The 18,377-nt window shown below is 33.8% G+C and overlaps 1 protein-coding gene across 1 annotated transcript in view; it reads right to left on the reverse strand.

Annotated features, from left to right (window-relative positions):
• Positions 1–5,140: 5,140 nt before the first annotated feature.
• LOC115211270 overlaps positions 5,141–18,377 on the reverse strand; it is a 40,590-nt gene continuing 27,353 nt past the window's right edge. The window contains exons 12-19 of the mRNA XM_029780103.2: positions 16,324–16,392; positions 14,564–14,656; positions 12,203–12,298; positions 10,934–11,059; positions 10,137–10,256; positions 9,381–9,482; positions 6,639–6,719; positions 5,141–5,905 (exon numbers count right to left, since the gene is read on the reverse strand). Coding sequence (XP_029635963.1) covers positions 5,423–5,905; positions 6,639–6,719; positions 9,381–9,482; positions 10,137–10,256; positions 10,934–11,059; positions 12,203–12,298; positions 14,564–14,656; positions 16,324–16,392 — 1,170 coding nt within the window. The 3' untranslated portion in view covers positions 5,141–5,422. The remainder of the gene's footprint in view (positions 5,906–6,638; positions 6,720–9,380; positions 9,483–10,136; positions 10,257–10,933; positions 11,060–12,202; positions 12,299–14,563; positions 14,657–16,323; positions 16,393–18,377) is intronic.

Genomic DNA, 18,377 nt, shown 5'->3' on the forward strand with positions numbered 1-18,377 from the left:
CAGCTATGAAATGACCTACATCCAACATCCCCTAAATCCATCTATAAAAACCTTTTAGCTAAAGTTATAAACAACACACAGACACTGCTTACCAAATATATAAAAAAAACACCCAGAACTAAAACTATTTTATCAGAAATTCTTTAAACCTCTACTTACCAATCACTAGTTTCGATCTGTATGAACATTTGTAAATTCCCCAAAGGGTCATTCAAGAGAATTCTTCATTGAATTTTTCACACAAATTTTTCAATGAAATTTTATAAAGATGACCACATTATACATAGATGTTGGTTTTGAAATTTTTTAATATATTTTTATATAAGACTAGTGATTCTCACCAAGTTCTTTTCAGCATTATTGAAATAGATTCAGTTGATGCCTTTCTAATATATTTAGATTTTTTCAGTTGCATTCAAAGTAACCTGCTTCACTCCTTTATCTTTCCTGATCAGTTTATATATTAACCACTTGTAATGTTAGCAAGTGTTATATATCATGTGGCTGACAAGTAATTGTCTTCAGTCCAACAGTGGCTGAGGAAGTGAATAATCATCAAAACATCTAGAGGTTCTACAAGATAACTTGTAGTAAATATTCCAAACCTAACTAATGCACTCACTCCTCTTCTCATCAACTGTAGTTTTTGCTTTATTCTTCAAGAGCTGTTATTCTTGCTGTTGTTTATAACCTCAAGACCTATGATCAAAGCCATTCCAGTTGTAAACATTCAGTCTTTCGTTTTTACCTCAGCCACAATGTATCTAAAACTACATTATCCAGTATATGTTGCCTTTTTCTGACACAGCATGGTTTAATTTGATATTGTAGTTACTATTTTTAAAGTTCATGCATGTTCATAGTGACTCCATCTTTAGCATGTTTGTAGAGGTTTTTTCTTTGTGTAACACCAAATCAGCTTTGTAAGAAAATTCATGGTATGCAAGTAGTCAGCCACATAACAAGGTATGTAGGGCAGATATTGCTGGCAATTTGGCTGCAGTTATTAGCAGGTTAGCTGACTGCACAGTGCAACAATTCTCAAATGGTGTGTTGCAGCACCTTGGTGATTTACAAGGATACCTAGGTGCACCAAAGGTTTTTAAAATGAAATTTAAGGCTATAGAAAATCCTTACGAATGCTTGAGTGTTTTGAAAAATTTGTTATAAACAAATTTATAAAACATAGTAAACAATAATTTTCTATATATTTTTCTTTCAAATTTTAAAACTTTAAAACAGTTTTATTAACTTTCCATGGGAAGTGTGCCAGTAAACTTTTGATTTCCAGAGTGTCATGAAATCAAAAAGATGGAAAGTATTTGTGTAAGGGCTCCCTCATTTTTTTTGTGTTTTTGATAAATGTGTATATACATCTACATATATATTGATTATATAGTAACGCTTTTTTTTTTTCTGTGTATCATTTTTTATCCCGACAAAGAGGGTTTATTAAAGATGTATATTAGTCAAAGGAGCAGTTGTTAATAATTCTTTCTATATTCTTTAACACAACTGCAATGCTCTTATTCATATAGTAGCTACACCTATTACTATAAGAACTATCATACATGATATCATTACTATAGGGACTACTTTATTATTTAAGAAAAGACAAACTGTTTGCAAGCTAAAACCTCCAAAAAGTAAAACTGCCAATATTGAAGATATATGCCAGTTTGTGATATGTTTTGGATAATCAATAAGATGTAATAATAGCAGATGCTACATTTGGAATTTACTAACAATCTTGATGTCCTTACAAAAAGGACAGCTGAAATTTCCAGAAGTTATATAATAAAACATTTTGTATGTTTGGTAAAAACACAAATCTAAATGTATACATCAGAAAATTATAATAAATAATCTGTCATGGAAAGTAAACAAACACTTTAGTTACTTCGTTATAATAAATACTTCACCATATTGAATAAACAAACAATTTAACCAATCAGTTATAGTTTATCACAATTAGTAAACAAACACTATAGTCAGTTATAACAAACAGTTGATTAGACACACTGTAATGCTTTAGTCATTTGAAATCAGTGAATGAAATGGCTTTAAGGAATAAGAGGTACACTAAGATCTGTGAGGCTCAGTTTGAGGAAGAGTGGAAAAGGTGTGGAGGTTAGATACTATAAGCACCCCCTATGCACACCTATCTCTGAGCTGAGAAACAGGGAGACACCCTCTCTCTCTGTGTACACTCTCCATCTCTGGTTTGAATAAATAGTTCAAGATTCACAGTAAACACTAGTTATTTAGTTATAAGAAATACGTTGCTATACTCATTAACAAACACTTTGGTTCATTAGTTATAATAAATAAATCATACAATGAGTAAACAAACATTTTACTCAGTTTTAATAAATTATTAATCATACTGAGTAAACAAACGGTTTAGACAGTTATAATTAATAGTTCACTATACTGAGTAAACAAACACATTACTCAGTTATCACAATATAGTCCACCATATTCAGTTAACACACTCTACCCATGTCTGTAGCAATAACTAGTTCCTCATACTCAATAAACACACTAATATGTCAGTAACAATAAATAGTTAACCACACTCAGTAAATACACTCTAGTATGTCAGTAAAAAGTTTGGTCATTAGTTTACCATACACTGTAAATGCACTGTAAAATGTCAGTTCACCATGCTTAGTAAACAAACACTAACATGTCAGCAATAACAGTTAACCATATACTGTAAATAAATAAACACTCATTTGTCAATCATAATACATAGTTAACCATACTCAGTAAATACATACTAGTATGTAAGTGATAACAAATATTTCGTCATACTGACGTCATAGACAGTTAATTGTAATAAACAGTTCACCATACTCAATAAGTACACCCTAGTATGCCAGTAATAATAAATATTTCAGTATACTCAGTAAACACACTGTAATACACCTGTAATAATAAATAGTTCACCCATACTGAGTAAACACATTGTAGCATGCCTATAATAATAAACAGTTTCACCATACTCAGTAAACACACTCTCTAGTATATCAATAATAATAAATAGTTCACACTCAGTAAACACAGACTTGAGTATGTAATAATAAATAGTTCATTATGCTCAGTAAATACACTCTAGTATGCTGGGAAAAATAAATATATTACCATACTCAGTAAATACACACACTAGTTTGCCAATAATAATAATAAGTGGTTCACCCATACTCAAATACGTACTCTAGTATGTAATAATAAATAGTTCACTATATTTAGTAAATACACACTTGGTATGTCAGTAATAAAAAATAGCTCACCATACTCAGTAAATGCACTTTAGTAAGTCAGTAATAATAAGTGGTTCACTACATTGAGTAAACACATTATTCTGCAGTTAGTTGCAGCAGAACATTTAAGATATTTGAGAAACAAACACATCAGTGTAAGTCATCATAAAAAGCCCAAAATGCTCAACAAACACAGTAATGTCAAAATATACAACACAACAGAAAACAGTTCAGTTTGCCCATTATAACAGGTAGTTCATAATAACAATTAGTATACCATGTGTATTCCATTTTTTAAAATTGGTACACCATATTCCTACATGTCATAAGAGGTAATTAGGAGAGTAGGCATCAGGAATTGTATCTGGTCATAAAACACTGCCTTAAAATGTCCCATTCAACCCATGCCAACATAGAAAAGTGGACATAAAAATGGTGATGATGAATATAGGCAAAAGGCTAGATATTTGGTAGTAAGGAGTGTAATCAATCTTATCAACCTCAGTGTTACTTGACTGGTACTTTTTGTGGTCTGGAAGGATGAAAAGCAGTCAACCTCAACAGGATTCACAGCCAGAACACGAAGGGACATAATTCAATACTGTAAGGTATTTTGTCAGTACCTCTACATATTCTACCAAGCCACTACCTTCATTTCACAATAATCATTTAAAATCCAGTCAGACTGTTATAAGTTGTTTACCATTCTCAGTAAAGAATGACATTAATGAGCCAGTTATACAGTTCACCATGCTCTATAAACAAACATTTACATAAACACACACACACACAAAACCCTATGCCTGAAAACCCCATGCATCCACAAGTGAAACTCAGAGTAGCAAGAGAGTGACTTGACCAAAACAGCATGCATGCATACAAACATACATTGAACTTAGCAAATTAAATATTACTCAGTTAAAATAAACTGTTTGCCATACTCAGTACAAACACACAACCTTCTATAAACAGTTCATTCATCTTTGAATAAATACTACAGTTCACTGTATCCAATAAATAAAACCTCAAACATTCATTTCCCCATCCATGCTCTGTATGTGTAGGATGGTGTTCTTCTCTGAAGCTATCTTTATAACTTTCTGAAGCTAATCACAGAACTGTAAAGAAGGAATAAACATGTTGTTAGTCCAGCTTGGGTTCATGCTTAGCTTAAATGTGCAACACAACGGATTTCAAACGGCTCAAACTTATGACGATGTGCCCAATAGCGTAATTGCAAACTTATAGGAGCTCACATGTAGAAACAGTTACAACAAATTGTTTATCATACTCGCTCAACAAATATAACAATCAGTCCATTATAATAAATGGCCCACAATATTCGGTTAATGCACAACACTGTTAGACAGTTCCCCATTCTCGAGAAACAAATAACCCGGTCAATAAATAATTCATTATGCTCAGTACACACACACACACAGACAGACACCAGTTCGATCAGTCATGAAAATTAGTTTACTATATTTGTTTAAAAAATGCCACCGAAGTCTGTCAGTTATGATAAATAGTTTCTCATACTCAGTCTACACATACTATAATAGTCAGTCACTTCATGAATCCCAACAAAGAATGCACCACAGTCAGCCATTTACAATAAACGATCCCCCAATGCTCAGTAAACACATATCACTTAATTAACAGTTCACTAGAGACAGTAAACGACCCTCCGCTACTCAATAAACAATTCACCAACACACGCTCACAATGTACATATCAAGATAAGTTATAGTACTTAGTTCACCAGATTGAGCAACATACACCCCCCTCCCTCGATCAAACAGGATAAATAAACAGTATGTAGTGAACACGTCCAGTGGTCTATTGTAAAGAGCTAGTTTTCATTCTCTTTCTTCTCCTTGTCATCATCTTAATTGTATTTGCTATTTACGCTTTGTCACTTTTTTCCCCATTTTGAAAAGAATTCTTTTTTTTATTATATGCTGCCATTTAGATTTAGCAGTTTTAGTCAATCTCCTTTATCTACTCACACAATACTGTCCAGTTTTCTTAATCAATATCTCATTCACTAGCTTAATCCCAAACCTTCTCAGATCAGTTGCTAAACAGCTTTATAACAGACTCTTCTCACACAGAGAAGCTTGAGAGAGTTATATTTTTCTCTTTTGTTTTTGTGTTTACAATATTGAACAATAAGGAGATGCATATGACGCATATGATGCCATATAGTTCCATCTTCCTTCAGTCTCAGTTTTCCTTGTTTTCTCAGTTTGTGCATGAATTTCATCTTCCCAAACTTCGTCGTATTCTCTCTCGCTAATCTCACTGTCATCATCATCGCTGCTCTCCAGACTCCAGTCAGCAGGATAGGCAAGCATCCTCTCACAAGATGAGGAGGTTGAGGTTATCATTGTATTTCTGCTTCGACCGGCACCGCTGCCACCACCGCCACTGCCGCCGCCACCACCACTACTGCTGCTGCTGCTACAGAAGCTGGCGCCAAGCTGAGAGGCAGAGCTTGGAGAGGTGTAACTCAGAGCTTTCATTCTGGAACTGTGGAATTTGTGGAAATGCTTGCCATCTTGACAGTCCATCAGGTATCCAATGATGGGCAGGGGAAGAGGGGATGCCCATGGATTAGGTTCTGGGATCGCTAGATTCTGCAAAACAAATGAAGTCATAAAACAGTAAATAAATAAATAAATAAATAACAAGGCGGGGTATGAACTCAGAGACATAACTAAATACCTATTTCTTTACTACTCACAAGGGGCTAAACACAGAGAGGACAAACAAGGACAGACAAACGGATTAAGTCGATTATACCGACCCCAGTGCGTAACTGGTACTTAATTTATCAACCCCGAAAGGATGAAAGGCAAAGTCGGCCTTGGCAGAATTTGAACTCAGAACGTAACGGCAGACGAAATACCGCTGAGCATTTCGCCCGGCATGCTAACGATTCTGCCAGCTCGCCGCCTTCTAAATAACTAAATACTGTCAGCTATTTTAACCGATACTCTACTGAAGCTGTCTAATTTTTGGTACATAACAATAAATTAAGGGTGACTGATTCAATCCTTACACTTGACTGATACTTATTTTATTAGCATGGCACTGCAGTGGTTTATTTTTGTATTAACCCTTTCATTACTGTATTTATTTTGAGATGCTCTGTATTTCTTTCAATTACTTTAAATATAACAAAGAATTTAGTAAAATAACTTAGTTATCATTAAACTGGTGTTGGGAACATAAATTGTAACTAAGGTTTGGTGGAAGATTTTAATTCAAAACTTATGAAAACAAGACATTTATACTCAGAGTCAGAGCCAGTTTCAGCCAGGTTGGTAACGAAAGGGTTAAAGAAAAATAAGAAAAATAAAAAGGTACCTGCTTTAATTGGTATTGCAATAGATCAGCCATTGACTTTTGGTTTCTGCGATCTTTGAAAGACAATGGTGAACGACCATCCTGAATGAAAAGAAGATATGAACAGTGTATGATAAATGAATGATGGAAAGAATGATAAAAATAATAAATAATGGCTTCTTAGCCACTGTGTGATTAAGAAGCCATTATTTGCAAAGATGTGGTTTAAGCCCCACTGCATAGTACCTTAGTACCTTCCGAAAGTGTTTTCTATTATAGCCTCAGGCGGACCAATGCCTTTTAAGTGAATTTGGTAGACATAAACTTTGTGGAAGCCTCTGTCTGTGTGTGTGTGTGTGTGTGTGTGTGTGTGTGTGTGCGTGTGTCTTTGTGTCATTGTTTGTCTCCCAATACTGCTTGACAACCAGAGTTGGTTTGTTTAAGCCTCTGTAACTTAGTGGTTTGGCGAATGAGTCCAATAGAATAGATACCAGACTTAAAAAAACAAGTACCGGGGTCAATTAAAACCCTTAAAGACAGTGTGCCAGCAATGCCACAGTTCAATGACTGATACAAGTAAAAGACAAAATGATAAATTTAATAAATAATGAAAAGAATGTTAAAAAAAATTAATAATATTAGACTTTTAGCTGTTAGTAACTGGATTATATATTTTTGCAATATTTTTACTGGATACATCACAGGGCTGTGGCCATGCTGGGGTATTGCCTTTTAAAGAATAGTGGATTATATTGACCCCAATACATTTTTATTAACTGGTTGTTATTTTATTAATACTGGAAGAGTGAGCAGTAAAGATAACCTAGGCAGGATTTGAAATTAGCCAATCAATACATGCATTCACCAATCTATTCATCCATATATACATATCCAACAGGTTTCTGCAAAGTTTTCATCAATCAGATTTTATTCACAAGGTCAACTTGAAGCTATGGTAGAAGACACTTATCCAATGTGACACATAGTGAAATCAAAATTAGAACAATGTGTTTATTAAGCACTCAACTTCTACATTATAGGCCATAAATGTACAGAAATATGCAAACATACATATACACTAGTATATCTAAATTTCTTGTATAAACATGCCCTATTTCTTTATAACAAAATTCTGAATTATTACAATTACAATCTCCTAGATATATTTTTTTTAAACTTTCGAGACTGACTTTTGATAGGAGCTTGTTATAATTAAATAAGATACTACTTATCTTCTTACCAAGCTTATAACAAATTTTGACATTTATATGTCTAAAATTTTCTGGCAAAAGTTTTTTTTTTTTTTTTTTCTAATTACATTATCTAAATTAACATCAATGAAATTACTAACATAGTATCTTTAAATACTCAACTTTAACATTATTGGCTTTCACTTCAGCCATTTTCATTAACCAATTACAAAAACTATCCACTAAAAAACTAACTTCAAATAACTCTCTATGGCATATATTTATTATTTCTTTAAGTTCTGCATAAGAACACTCTCTTAACATTATATATCAACCATAATATTCTTTCTTTATATATAAATCATTAAGTTTATCCCAAATCAATGAAGCATCTTTTCTAACCTTATTTCTGTTCTTAATCCTACGTCCATGGCTATGTTTCCTTCTAATCACTGGTTATGAGAAATATATTCCTCCTGTATCAGTATTACTAGATGTTCCCTACACCTAAAATTTTATCATTAAGGCCTAGAGGGTATCTGCTACATAATACCTTAATCCCAAACCACTCTTCTTCTAAAAGTTTCTGTCTAATATTATCCATACTGCTATTTATTTGACCAATTATTTGAAGCTTATTGTTTTTAAACCCTAAGCTATGCTCTCTAAAGTGTTCATAAATTTTGACAATGTTCTCTTAATTTTTCTCTACCAAATCCATTCATGAAGCTTTGGTCAACCCAGACCTATATTATATTTGGGACTGAACCCAAAACCACATGGTTAGGAATCAAATCTCTTAACTACGTAGCCATGCTTGTATCAGGCCTTATTTTTAAAATTCTAAAAAGACTAATATATTACCTGAAAAGACTAATATATTTACAATTTTTATTTTAAATGGCTTTACATACATTTTTGTTATTCAAAACAAATAAGTTTAATGCCAGGCTTCTAACAAGAAAGATTGTAAAGTTCTTTTGAACTGAATGTTAATCAGAAAAAAAAACATTCTTTTTTGTTCTATAGATTTAGTCTACATTTAAAGTTCCAAATACACATTGAAATGTAAAGGGCAAACATTTTCACAAAACCTCCTTCAATGCTACTCCACCACACAATTGAGGAATCTTGTCTTGCATGTAATTTGGTGACTTTGTTGGTACTAGTGTTGTATAAAAAGCAAACAGTACACTCTGTAAAGTGGTTGGTGTTAGGAAGGGCATCCATCTGTAGAAATCCTGTCAAAGCAGACAGTGAAGCATAAAGTCCTCTGGATTGCCAGCTTCTATCAAACTCTCTAACCTATGCCAGCATTGAAAATGCATGTTAAATGATGATGGTGATGATGAGATTCCTGAGATTCGCCAACACTACACCTGATTTTCTCCCCTCCATACACACGTAAGCATGTATCTGACTCATACACTGTTCACTTCCCAGACGTTTGTACATTACTGCATATGCTTTATATGCACTTTAGACAACTGGTGCACCTGAGCACTGTATACAATAATTTCATTATTATTATTATTATTATTATTATTATATATAATGATGATGAAACACATACCTTATCAACAGTGAACTCAGAACATCCATAATCAATCAATATATTTGACATTTCATTATCTTCAGGCATTCCGTGTGCATAGTGAAGAGCAGTTCGATAAAACTGGCGGGGGAAAAAAAGGAAATTACAATGCAAATACAAAATGAATTTAAAAATAAAATATTGTTAGAAACTGTGATGTGATAAATCCTTCACAAACACAAATATAGGAAGTATATTTGCCACTTAAATGTGGCTAACCACTAAGGGTAGATGCTACTGTAGCTTGTAGCCCCAGGAGAACATCTCCAGCTGGCTATTGACACACTTTCTGTGCCCAGCCAGAAAGTGTGTCAAAAGCCAGCTGGAGATGTTCTCCTGGGGCTACAAGCTACAGTAGCATCTACCCTTAGTGGTTAGCCACATTTAAGTGGCAAATATACTTCACATTGTTGTGCAGCTACTGTTTATACCTCGTTCAGAGATTTATTATTACAAATATAGGAATCAGCTGTAAAGTTTATTAGATATTAAATTATTCACAGCCAGGACAATGTCAATCAATAACTGATAATTGGGTTGAAGATGCAGACTAACTATGTGTTCAAAAGGGAATTTAATTACAAAAGGTATTTTAGAAATTCATAGAGACAAGAGAAAAATGCATTTAGTATATTATTAACTGCTTATGCATTAAAAACTGCTCTGGTCAGATAATTTGAAAGAAAGAGAAAATGGGTAAAAATTAATTAGTAACATACTAAGAAGTATACTAACCTGGTCTCTTAAAGAGTCAAGACTTAGCTTATTTTTATAAACAAGGGTGTGAACTAATGTCCTTACAATTGGGACATAACATCTAAGAACTGCCTTGTGAAGTACAGGTTGACCATCGCCCTAGAGAAAGCAGAAGATTTCATATGGATTATTAATCATCGAGATAAAGAATAAATAAATGTTAAAGGAAAATTATATGACATCATAGAACATATGAACCAATAATTCTAGAGTTCTAAGTGGTTTATGTGCTTCAACACTGCATAAAAACATTTTTGAAGATGATTAGACATACTTCCTTATAAAGAATAAACAAATGTTTCAACATTTTCAGTCACATTCCTTTACACACACACATTTTATTTGCATATAAATTTTAAAAAAAAACCATATATACATACATCGTATGCTTTACATTTAACCTACTCAATCCTACCCTCTCTTTTATTTCATGATTCATGTACTCGTGCTTCATACTTTTTTGTTGTACACGTTTCATGACGTCCTGTGCCCACATATGCATATATACATATATACGTATAAATGTAAGTATGTACACATAGGTATGTATATATGCATATATGTATATTATTTATATTATTTATATATATATATATATACACACACACATATATATATATCACCATCATCATCATTTCAGAACTACAACAATTTACAAGGCATGTTTAGATGAAATTTACACTTCTTTTGTATAATGTGTACATTGTAAATAGTCATGGAGAAAAACAGATATGCAAAATTTGTTGGGCATTGCATTGAAAGAAACTTTGGTTTACCTTGTATCTGGCACCAGCAAGGCAAGGTTCAAATGCAGAAAGTTCTGGGTCATTAGTAATTAAGTTGTTAGTTACTTCCTCCACATTTCCTTCAACAACAGCAGTAACAAATAATTTGATTTTCTCCTGCAATAAATATAATCAGTCACCTGTTAAAGTAGCATTTCTTCACAGTAACATCTATCATGTCTTTTCAAACACACAGGCATGTAATTTTTTTATTTTTACAAATACATAATAATGATATTTTTTGACAAAGCACATGACACAATTTAAAGATGATTATAGATGATTTAGATTCATCATCATCATCGTTTAACGTCTGCTTTTCATGCTAGCATGGGTTGGATGATTTTTGACTGAGGACTGGAGAATTAGATGACTGCACCAGGCTCCAATCTGATCTGACAGTTTCTACAGCTGGATGCCCTTCCTTACGCCAACCACTCTGAGAGTGTAGTGAGTGCTTTTACGTGCCACTGGCATGAGGGCCAGTCAGGCAGTACTGTCAATGGCCATGCTCAAATGGTGTTTTTTATGTGCCACCTGCACAGGAGCCAGTCCAGCGGCACTGGCAACAACCTCGCTCAAATGTTTTTTCACATGCCACCAGCACAAGTGCCAGTAAGGCGATGCTTGTAACGATCACACTCGAATGGTGCTTTTTACGTGCCACCGGCACGAAAGCCAGTTATCTCTCTGGTAACGATCACACCCAGATAATGCTCTTAGCACTCCACCAGCACGGATGCCAGTCATCGAATTTGATTTCGATTTCACTTGCCTCAACAAGTCTTCACAAGCAGAGTTTAGTGTCCAATAAAGGAAAGGTACACATAAGTGGGCTGGTTACACCCATGGCATAGGCCACAAGATTATGGTCTCATTTGGCTTGCCAGGTCTTCTCAAGCACAGCATATTTCCAAAGGTCTGAGTCACTAGTCATTGCCTTGGTGAGGAGTCATTCTCAGAATATTGGTTTCATTTGGCACAAGGCTAGCAAGTTTGGGAAAGTGGGTTTATTACATCAACCCCAGTGCTTACTTGCTACTTATTCTATTGACACTGAAAGGATGAAAGACAAAGTCAACCACGGCAGAATATGAACTCAGAACACAAAGATGGACAAAATTCCACTAAGCTTTTCTGCCTGGTGTACTAATAATTCTGCCGGCACTGTATTAATTGACACAGAATACTTCTTGTACGTATTTTGTCGACCTTGAAACAGAAAAATTATGGATAATTTTCAATATTCAGAAAACTTACCTGATATCTGCTAAAATTTTGAAAGGCTGAGTTATTTGGAGTAGGGGATTTCTGAGAAAGACTAGATGAATCTTCACTTTCTTCTGAAGGATTGTTCTGGAGGAAAAGACATGAATATTCAAGTACATAATACATAATGATAATAATAAAATAATAATAATAATAATAATAATATTAATAATGATAATAATAATAATAATAATTATTATTATTATTATTATTATTAAACTACTGGATTAAAATCAACACTAATCACAAATGTAGCTCTCAGAAAGTATGTGAATATGTATATTAGTATGTACAAATGTGTGTGTTTGTGTGTGTGTGTATCATCATCATCATCGTTTAATGATCACGTTTGAATGGTGCTTTTATGTGCCACTGGTACAGGAAGCCTTCAGGCAGCACTGGCAACTACCCATGTATGAATGGTGCTTATTGTGTGCCACCAGCATGGGAGCCAGTCAGGCAGCAATGGCATTGGCCACAATTACAATTTCCATTTTGGTTTTGATTTGATTGAGATTCTGACTGAGATTTTGATTTTACTTGACTCAATAGGTCTCCATGAGTACGGCATGTCGCCCAATGATTCAAAGGTACTTTTTAAATAGGCCGGTCATGCGACACTGGTATAGGTCACAGCTGTGATCTCACTTTACTTGCAGAGTCCTCTCAATCACTGTTACCTTCCCAGAAGATTTTATACCTATGTGCCTAGCCTGTGAGGACCCTGGCTAAAGCTCCCCTCTTGTATGCAGCATACATCAACACGTCTCCATTCAAGCATCTCTACAATCTCACTAGACCTACCTTTCAATGTGCCTACATTGACATTGCCAACTCTAAAAACTGGGAGAGGAATTTGGGAGGAAACCTGGGAAAGGGAGATGTTATTCAGTGCCTGAAAAGAAGGTTTCCATGTTTGTCTGATATACATGTTACACCTGTTCTCACTTTTGATCTGTCATCATTCAAACATTCAAGCATGTCAATATTGTTGCCCCTACTGGAGGTAGGAGTAAGTGTTAGTGGTGTTGTAAGTATAAGTGTTATGAACATCGTAAATTTAAGCATTACTGGTGCTGCAGATATAAGTATAGATAAATAAAAGCAAATATGAATATCAATATGCCAATGTTAGATTAAGTAGGTGGGCTGCTAAACTAGTTGCATTTGTCCCAGGAGAAAGAGGAGGAGAGGAGGGAGGTGAAATTGCAGACATGGTAGAGGATACTGCCAATGAGGGAAGGGGTTTCCGGTGAGTGAAGAGAGATATCCAGTATTGGTGGTGGGGGTGGAATAGGCAGGTGCACTGTGAACAAGCAAGGGTTATTTAAGAGATAGTACAAAAAACATGTAGCCAACATGGAAACACAGAAGGAAAGGAGAACTAAGGGTATTAGAGAGATTTCATTTGGAAATTACATGAAGAATTAAGGAGAAGACAAAGGCTGAGAGAGAGAGATTAGGAAGTTATATATCGAAGAGTCAATTTAAATAATTAGTTACGAAAGTACATATTAGTAAATAATGCATATTAATAATGAATGAAAGAATGAAACAATCATAAAAACAAGAGAATATCTTAGCTTTGCAGTGCATAACTGGGTACCAATAGATACCAACACTTGAATGAGTTGCATGAAAATCTGAGAGGGGAAACATGTGAGAAAGATATTTTTATATATATGCTACGACCAGAAGTGGACATTATGAATGGGTATTTTCACCTTGGGCAGTAGAGAATAGCAGAGAATAGCACAAGAAGCCATAGTCAAAGGAAGGATTAAGAGATAATACGAAAAATATTTAACAAACACGAAACACAGAGGAGGAAAAAAAATTGGGGGGCAAGGGTTATTTAAGACATAGTATGAAAAAATATGTAACCAACTTAGAAACACAGGAGGAAAGGAGAACTAAGGGTATTAGAGAGATTTCATTTGGAAATTACATGAAGAATTAAGGAGAAAACTAAGGCTGAGAGAGAGAGAGATTAGGAAGTTATATATTGAAGGGTCAATTTAAATAATGTATGCTCAAACAGGTATGTGTATATTAAGATATTTAAGAATAGAGATTAAGTGGTTTTGTAAATTAGGGGAAATCTGCCACAGTAAATATTTTACAGTTGGTTGGCAGGGTTCAGCAATAGACAATACATGAAACAGTTGTTGATTTAGGTAGGGCAAGTGTGTAGTTGGAAACTTTGAAGGACATAAGAATGGATTAGATAAAGTGGGGATATAAATCATAGTTGGACTAATACTTGCAGAGTGTTGGTGAGTAAAAACAGCTTTGTGACCTAGCTAGCTTACAGCTTATTGAAGTGTGTTAAATAATGATGTAAAAACCTACCTCCAATGGCATCACAAAGTAGCGGTAGTCATGTAATGCTAACAACTTGAAGTTGGCATCATTTTTACTTTCGAAACACCACCGAAACACAGTCTGGAAAAATATAAAAATAGGATTGTCTGAAAAAGAGAGAATGCTTTACAAACATCACAAACTGTGGCACTATTTTTAGGTGTCATATTTTGCTTTTGCATCCACTTCTTCTATGTGTCAGGCAAGACTTCTTGAGGCATTGTTCTATGGCATTTCCTGATGCCAACTTTTACTTGTCTTTACATGCTTTTACTGAGGTTTCAAATATATTATGTGGGAAACAAACAACATTGCAGCATCCCAATCAATATTAATGTGAAAACACATGAAAAAACATGCATACATACACATACATATTCTGGACAATTTCCATTTACTGAGTTTCTTTTACAATGCAATAGAAGATATTTATCCAACAGGTCACACATAGGGTATGAAATTTTATAGCAAATACACAGCTTAAGGCAATTATTGGATAGTTTTAAGAACATCTGATGACTAGTTAAGAGACATAAAATTATAAATCATGGAACAGTAGTTAATTACAAAACTGCAACACAGTATATATATACATATACATATAGAAAAATTAAGTTAGAGGTTATGCAACCATCTAAGGGATAAATGTATCCATAGGTTAACAGTAGTTGGTAATTTAAATGGTAAACCGTAGTTTAATATATTCAGATAAAAAAAGAAATAGAGCAACAATTAACAATTATACAAACATATACACACACACAAAAATAAATCTTGGTGGTGGGAATTATCTGTTCAAGGGAACATGGTAAAACCACACAAAATGTATTGCTCAAAGAATTACTACTGAATACAAATATGTTTTGTTAAAAAGAGTATAGGCAACCTTATTTGAATCCAGTGTTGTCATGTTTTAATGAGTCATCTAGAGCTATCTCCCCTGTCACATCATTAATAACCAGGTGGCGCTCTTATCCCGGATCGGAATAAATACTTCATGTACATGAAGTCTTCGAAAATTCTTACGAGTTGTTGTTGTTCCTCACTGGATTAATTCCTACAGCTATTGAAGGATGACCGAACATTATAGTAAATTAGTGGGCTAAAAGCTCTCTAAAAGAGTGAGTCCAACAAAAGATGTTTCATTTCATTCTTGTATGAGACAAATGCCAATATTGCTGGACTCACTGGTTTAATTAAACATATATTGGCTTGTTTCATTTAGCATCTGTTTTCTTATGCTAGCATAGTTCAGAAGCTCTTCTTACTGCCAATTCTTATTTTTATATGATTTTTAAGTAAGGGATTTTTTTTTTTATCTCAGAAGAATTAGAAAGTGCAGAGATAGCAGATAAATTGTTGACAGGAAATGTCAACAATTATCACTGTAATCATAGCTCAGTGTAGTTTGTAAACATTTACACACACACACACGTGTGTGCATCTGAGAATGTGTAGTGTCGTGTTTGTGTGTATGCTTCATGCAAATTAATTCCTAATAAATATGTCTCAGAGTGATACAAGGTTATACAACTGTAGAGAAGAGCTATACTGGATTGAACTGACAATAGTATGTGATTGATACTAATTTTAGTAACTCCTCAAGAATAATATGCAAAGTCATACTCAGAAAGATTTGCCCTCAGGTTGTATTTCAGCGCATGTTCTAAGATTACATAAAAAGAAAAATGGAATATATTTATTTAATTTCAGGACGTAGAAAATATTTCAAAGAAAAATATAATTACCCTATCAATTACTTCAACAACATCTGTAGCGTCACATTCAGCAGCATATTCCCGACTGTTCAGGTTAAACTGAGAAAATATAACAATTACTTCAGTTAAAAAACTACAAATGAAAAATAAGTCATTTTGTATTTTCATTAAAAAGTTAGTATAAAATGTTAACTTAAAACATCCAGTGACTGAAGAATTACCATAAATCATCAAGTATAGTCCGCCCTTGAGTATAATATGCAGGGGATTTTTAGGGGCTGTACCTCTGAAAAACCTAAACCTTGTGTATAATACGCACCCCTTCTCTAACTTAAGTTAAGGAGGTCTATATAACGTCCTCGGTTTGTAAAAATGTATACGGTAATGTCCTTTATTATTATTGTATATATAACAAATGTATATATGCAAACGTGTAGCTTTTTTGTGCATTTTGTTTGCAGAAAATAAAGAAATAACAGTAATAACGTTTAGTAAATGTTGCTAACTGCAAGTTATGGATGATTTAAGTTATTTTCGTGACTGACATCACAAAATGAGTCTGAATAAACATTGCCGGACAGCAAATAGAGACTTGGACATTGCTTAGAAAATAATTTTCATTTTTAACCTTGTATTTAGTACGCACTAGGGATTTTAACTTTCAAATTTTGGGAAAAAAATGCGGATTATACTTGAGGATTTATGGTAGTTACACAACATACTGGCATGGCATTGGTTACGATGACAAGTGTTCCAGTTGATCTGATCAATGGAATAGCCTGAGCATAAGATTAACGTGGAATTGGTTGAGCACTCCATAGACATGCGTAACCTTAACGCAATTCTCAGGGAGATTCAGCATGACACAGAATGGGACAAGGCTGGCTCTTTAGGGCACAATGCACTGCCAGGAATCGAACTCATGAACTTACAATCATGAGCTGAATATCCTAACCACTAAGCCACATGCCTCCACAGTTACGCAACAAGGAACTGGATAAGAGATATGGGTCAGGTATACATGAGTATTTTTCTCAGTCATTCTATGTTCATTCACAAAACTCCTACATACTTCACTAGTCATTCTAAAATCTGCAGTAAAGACTACACAACACTAAAGAGATCCAAATAGATCAAAACAGGTGGAGTTGTCAACATATTGCCAAAGTCACATTCACTTCCCAATTGCATTCCTTATTTAATTAAAATTTCAAGTTTTCTCCCCTGTATTTTTCTTTTTGTGATGGAATTTATGATTCTGAAAATTGTTCTCATCCATCAATTGAGATGAGAATATATTTGATTATTTTATATAATATATATCAAATATATTTGAATATTTAATCAAATATATTATTTGATTTGGTTTGTTCTATAATGTATGTCAATGCCCACTTTACTTTTCAGTTTTCCTGGAGTAGACACTGACAGGTACTTGTTACTACTCATTCATCCATACAGTTTACAACTGCTTAATTTAGGTCTAACAACAAACCTAGGACTATAGTCAACTCCTAAATGAAGACACCTGGTTGTAATTTATATTGAAGTAGGAGTATTGCTTATAGTAAAACATCAGATCTCTGAATATCACTGCATCCAGTTGCTTTATATCAGAACAATATGCAGTTAAGTTCAGAATATTGTGGTTGTTGTTGCTATTCTTAATTGACAAAAATTACCTTATTCTATAAATAACCTGGTTTGATTACTTAAGCATAGAAATTTTTCTTAATTCTTTCATTACCAACCCGGCTGAAACCGGCTCTGGCTTTGAATACAAATGTTTTGTTTTCATAAGGTTTGAATTAAAATCTTCCACCAAACCTTATTCAGAATTTATATTCCTAACACTGGCTGAATGATAACCAAGTTATTTTACTAAATCCTTTGTTATATTTAAAGTAATTGAAAGGAACACAGAGCATCTCTAAATGAATACAGTAATGAAAGGGTTAAATATAAATTCAATAACAAAGATTATTTTCAGGATCTAATTTCCAATTCACAAAGTAGCGTTAATCAAGAAAAGCAGGAAAATAAGGTATGTAGTAGTAAAAGATAATTTTAAAATAAAAAATTAT

This window comes from Octopus sinensis, linkage group LG1 (genome assembly GCF_006345805.1).
Source record: "Octopus sinensis linkage group LG1, ASM634580v1, whole genome shotgun sequence".
Taxonomy (NCBI): Eukaryota; Metazoa; Mollusca; class Cephalopoda; order Octopoda; family Octopodidae; genus Octopus; species Octopus sinensis.